Here is a 5,667-nt window from a genome sequence, read left to right on the forward strand (position 1 = left end):
AGGTTTGAGTTGACTCAGCTGCCAGTGACCAATACCTTCAGCTGGGTTCATTAATACCTTATCTGACCACTCTCAGTGACTCTCTTTGTTTCTGACCTCTTTGAAACCTCCTGAACTCCACCATGGGGCACTGCAATACTTTGTAGCCATTTTGTAACCTACATGTGTTGAGAACCGCACTAGCCCCACGTTCTGCCAAAAAATGTTGAAACCTAAGCTCGAGTCCCTGTTCGGGCACCAAAAATGTCGCAGCCCAAGCAAAATGTTGAGGCCCAGGCTGCCCCGTGTTTGGTGGCCACTGTATCCCGGTCCAAGATGCCACTCAGGTCCGCAGGTTGGGGTTCAGCAAGAGAGAGAGAGTGAGGACGGACTCGAAGAATGGAGACCAGACAGAGTGTGTTTCAATCCCGTTTATTCTTCAGTCTCTCTTCCTCTAAGTGTCTCCTAAAAGTGTCCGATTCTCTCCCGTCTGCCTCTGCCTTTTATATGTCTCACTTCTAAGCCATGCCTTTTGGTCACACCTATAATCATGCCCTTAGGTCTTGTCTCTAAATCTGATCTCTAGGTCACTCTTAAGTCACACACCTTTAATCTCACACACCTTTAATCTCACGCACCCAAGGTGTCTAAACCAAGATTATCAGAGTGTGCTCAGCTGTTGTAGGCTATTGTAATCCAAGTCTCATGTCAGGGTATATGGCTCAAGATGGCTGCAAAGCTGATAGCTGCTTTCTGTTAAAAGTCAGCCCCCAACATACATGTATACATACTTACACATATATTTACTGTGTGATCTGTAACCTGTGGTCTGAGAGCTGAAATTAGTAGTTAAGACTGAAATAAAAGAACCAGTGTTTGCTTTGGCCAGCTATCAAGGGAAAGTGGGAATACAAATAGCAGCCTGTACAACCAATGTATCTTATGAACTTATTGTTATTAAATAAATTCTGACATGTGGAAAGATGTAAATGTATCCATCTATATTTCTGACATAGCATTCTCATGACAGATAGTAAAGGCATTGATGATTTTAAAGTTTTTAGAATGTCCAACACATGACAAATACTATCTAAGTGCCAGCTATTATCTGTGCTCCAGGGCCATGGGACTGGCAAGAGGGCAGGTAACCAGGATAACCTACGTAGATTAGAGTCAACACAGGTTCAGACATAGTGTTGAGGGAATTAGGAGGCAGGCAGATTGGGGAAGGAAGACTCTGGGCTGAGCCTGGTGGGTGTAGATTGGATTTGGCATGCTACAAGTAAACAATTTGTACAGTGATGATCACCTTAGGTTCCGAAAATTTGGGATCATTTAGGGGCTTGGAGGCTGCCATGTCCCTTGGTGAAGGGTCTCAGTTCAATGACACGCACAACAAATGATTTAACCGCTTGTTCTTTCATTCTGCAGATACCTTATAGGTATCAGATGCTAGTTAGGGGAGATGAGGACCCAAGAATCAAACTGTGCATTACCTACCCTAAAGGAGTAGAAATACACAGTGACCGAGACAGAAAATGACCCCAGATCCTTGGCTTTCCTGCTTATTATGCTTCACACCAGGACAAGTGTTCAGCAGGAACATTGAGTACATCTTGTACAGGAACCTAATCCTTGCAGTTACTTTCCCTACCCTATATGGAATTATTAATAAGATTTAGGTGCTCCAGAACAAGGCCTTAGGTAATCCTGCTTCCCAATGTCTCTTCTTCTCCCAGAGCCTGGAGCTATCGAAATGTTTATTTTTTTAAAGCCACATCCCCACCACCGATGACTCACACCTTTTGTCATCGCTCTGAAACCTACTGTTATATATGTTTGCCCATGCCAGTCTGTCCGCCTTGTTAGTTCTTGGCATTGAGCCTCATTCTGGTTGTTATTCTGTTCTTCCTCTTTCTGCTTCCTGCCCCATCCACACCCAGTGTTACTGGAGCTATCAAGAGTCAAAATCCATCCCAGCGTTTAGGAGGCAGAGGCAGGAGGATCTTCTGCAATGGTGGTAGGCGAGTCTGCATGGCAGAGGTGGGGGCTTTCAGAGAGTGAGGAAGCCCACAGTGCAGGGATGAAGGCTCCGGCTTTAGGCCAATATCTGGAAAGGAAATAAAAAGTTAGTGGCCAGTGCAGATCTGAGTTCATGTCCCAGGTCAGAGTACTGCACCAGAGACACATGGTGTGGTTAGAAACAGGGACTAGTTATTAAAAAAAAGAAAAACACTCCCAAGAACGGGAGTGAGCTAGTGGGCTAATTAAAAGCCTTGGGGACTGAGGGCTCAGGACCCTTTATAGGACTTTTACATGGCATCTACCTCTCCAAATTGTAGTTCTGGAGGCTTTTCTGGCATAGTCTCTGCTGTATGAATGTCAGGTTAGGAAGGGTTTCTGGGCCAACTGGTTTCTGATGTCTCATGCTGGAATTCCCTTCAGAGACGAGGTCTCTATAATGAAAGCAACCCCTACAAAGTTAACAGTGCTTTCCCAGGAGTAGCTTGTTTTTGCGACATATAGGACATGCATTTCTGCCCATTTGCTTTAATCTAGAATAATTCTAATGGGTCAGGCCAGACTCAGAGCATTCTGGGGAATAGCTAAGGAAGGAATCTAATGCAACTGTTTCTCTGCTCAACTACAGCTTCTGCCTACTCCTGCTTCTATCAAGTCTTATATATCTTGAAGTACCTGCTACATCCCACACCAACCCACAATAAACCTCTTTGCACACTAGTCTCCCTTTCAGTTTTCGAGGAACTCAACGTATTGAGTTCTGAATTCTGTTTTACTTTCATCACTATAAAACTTTAATATTAGCTTGTCAGCTGTGAACATGTAAGCTCCCAAGGTTGGATCTTCGTTTCTCAAACACTGTGCACTGCAGTGCCACGTTCATAGGACTGGGCCTGCAGAACACAGAACATAGTAAAGAAAGATTATTGGAATGAATGGGTGGCTAAGAGCAATCCTGCTGGACTCCAGGTCAACAGGTAGGCAAGAACTGAAGCTCCACTCAGGGCTGTAGCTAAGGGGCGTGGCCCAGAATCCCCGCCCCTAGACCCGACAGAAGGCGGGGCCCACGCACGCCGCTTCCCGCGCGATGTCGCTGCCCGTGGTCAGGCTGGTTTGGCTCGGGCGGGTGCACTACTCCGAGCTGTTGGCGCTGCAGGAGCATTGGCTACGGCGGCTACAGACCGACCCTCGCCCCGGGACCCTGTCAGGGACCAAGGCGGGTGTGCTCTTGGTCTGCGAGCCAGCGGGGCCCGTGTACACGGGCGGGCTACGCGGTGGCCTAACACCCGAGGAGACTACGCGGCTGAGGGCCTTGGGTGCCGAGGTGCGCGCCACCGGCCGCGGCGGCCTGGCCACTTTCCACGGCCCCGGCCAGCTGCTCTGCCACCCGGTGCTTGACCTGCGGCTCCTAGGCCTGCGCCTGCGCACCCACGTGGCGGCGCTGGAGGCGTGCGCAGTGCGTCTGTGCGAGCTCCGGGGCCTGCGGGGCGCCCGCGCGCGGCCTCCGCCCTACACTGGCGTCTGGTTGGGCGAGCGCAAGATCTGCGCGATCGGTGAGCGCGCCGGGGCGGAACCGGGGCAGGGCCAACCTAGGGGAGCTCCAGGCTAGAAATGCCACTGACCTCCCTCCAGTAGCTGAGACAGAAGAGTCCTCTAGTTCAATATGAATTGCCTGGTTACTTTCTGTGACTCACAACGGGGGGACAGAATACCAAAATTTAAAACTCCCAATGCAAACGCAATTCTTGTGTTAAACGAATCTCGAAAATAAGGGCGGCCGATGTGTAACCACAGTCCCCACCGCCATTGACGTAGCCCCCAGACCCAGTCTGTGTTCCATCCAGGTTCCGAGGGATTCGGCCCAGGCCTACTTACCTTTCATCACTAGTGGGATCCTGAAACCCCAAAGAAGGGAAGTATAGCTATGCTAAGACATTTTGGCTTGCCTTGCAGGAGTCCGCTGTGGAAGACACATCACATCCCACGGCTTGGCTCTGAACTGTTCTACCGACCTCACATGGTTTGAGCACATTGTGCCTTGTGGACTGGTTGGGACTGGAGTCACGTCCCTGAGTGAGGCACTTCAGAGACTTGTCACTGTGGATGAAGTAATGCCATCTTTCCTTGTGGCTTTCAAGGAGACTTTCAAGTGCACATTAATCTCTGAGGACAGCCCCAGCTGAAGGACACTCATTCACCTTAGTCTTGGGATGATGGTTCTGCAATAAATAGAAAGCTCCTAGTCTGACTGAGTCCCTAGAACTACTCTGATTTCCTGACCACGATGGAGGACAGGTCCTGAGCTGTTACTTCCTGTATCTCACCTACCTCAGGGATCATTATGAAAATACTATGAAAAATCGCATGCTACATAAAGCATTCCTGTGAAGCTTTTTAGGAGCCATCTTAGTTTGGTCCCCATAGCTTGTGAAAAGTGGAGCTTTGGCTGAGCCTCTGGTTCACTCGTGGAGCTTTGGAAGTTATTCCCTCTCTTGGTTGCAGTGCTGTTTACCAGAAATGCAGCAAGAACTGCACTGCAGTCTGACATTTCCTGGGAGCCTCATTAAAAAAGCTTTAATGGTTCTAATACATTTGCCTCAATTCATTTAAAAAAGCTTTATGAAGGAGTATAACATTAATATTTTATACTTATACCTGTCTTCAACAATTCAGCGAATGCTTTATACTTTCAAGAAGCCTCACTTGACCACCCACCCCTCTATTTAAGTATGTACCGGAAACCATGCCTGCCTTCATTTACTTGATTTTTGACATGTAGCCTAGGCTGACCTAGAACTTGCTATGTAGCCAAGGATGGCTTTGAACTCCTGATCCTGTCTGAGCCCCCCTGTACTATTCTGGGTCATAGAGAACAGCTACATGGTGACTGAGTTGACCTTCCCGAGCCACACTTTCACTGTGTGAAGGAGCATGAAGGCATCTGCCTAGGCAAGAGAGGAGTCACACAGCTTAATGACAGGGAACACACTGAGAATAATATCGGCACAGACCCAGTGCTCAGGAACTGCTCTCATTATGATTGTTTTACATTCTGTTCTCCACTGAATTTTTTTGGGCGGCGGGGGGGGGGGGTGTTTTTCAAGACAGGTAGCTCTAACAATCCTCAAACTCACTCTGTAGAGCAGGCTGTTCTTGAGCTTAAGAGATCCACCTGTCTCTGCTTCCCTAATGCTGGCTTAAGGCGTGCGCCACCACCGCCCTGCCTCCATTGGTTTTCTTAAGGGAGCTATCCCTGGGTCCTGTAGCTTCCCCTCATGGCAGCACGCTCCTTTAAGAATAGAGCTGTGACTGTATTGTTTCCTCCATATCTCTGGCAGAGAACTACTGAGCCTGGCATACAGGAGACCAGTCATAAATACCGAGTAGAATTGAACCATGTAAAAAGTCTCCAGTTGTGGACTGGGAGATGGCTCAGGGGATAAAATGCTTGCTATAGCTGAGTTTTATGCTGGATAGTCTTATGTCAATTTGAGACAAGCTAGAGTCATGTGAGTGGAAGGTGCTGAAAATGAGAAAATGCCTCCTTAAGATCAGGCTGCAGGCAGGCCTGTAGAGCAATTTTAATTAGTGATGGTTGGGGGAGGGCCCAGCTCATTTTCAGTGGTGCCATCCCTGGGCTTGTGGTCCTGGGGTCTATAAGAAAGC

General features: G+C 48.4%; 1 protein-coding gene across 1 annotated transcript; it reads left to right on the plus strand.

The window, feature by feature from the left end:
- Window positions 1-3,088: 3,088 nt before the first annotated feature.
- Window positions 3,089-4,590, plus strand: Lipt2 (lipoyl(octanoyl) transferase 2). The gene is made up of 2 exons (XM_034510951.2): window positions 3,089-3,554; window positions 3,955-4,590. Exons 1-2 carry the CDS (start codon window positions 3,089-3,091, stop codon window positions 4,182-4,184), a joined length of 696 nt encoding a protein of 231 aa, XP_034366842.1. The 3' UTR covers window positions 4,185-4,590.
- The last annotated feature ends 1,077 nt before the right edge of the window (window positions 4,591-5,667 follow it).

The sequence above is a fragment of the Arvicanthis niloticus genome, chromosome 1 (assembly GCF_011762505.2).
Source record: "Arvicanthis niloticus isolate mArvNil1 chromosome 1, mArvNil1.pat.X, whole genome shotgun sequence".
Lineage (NCBI taxonomy): Eukaryota > Metazoa > Chordata > Mammalia > Rodentia > Muridae > Arvicanthis > Arvicanthis niloticus.

Excerpts from the sequence above, each read along its gene's own strand:
- Lipt2 (XM_034510951.2), top strand. The coding sequence starts at position 3,089 with ATGTCGCTGCCCGTGGTCAGGCTGGTTTGGCTCGGGCGGGTGCACTAC. Across the intron at positions 3,555-3,954 it reads GCGCAAGATCTGCGCGATCG|GAGTCCGCTGTGGAAGACAC; the intron begins GTGAGCGCGCCG and ends CTTGCCTTGCAG.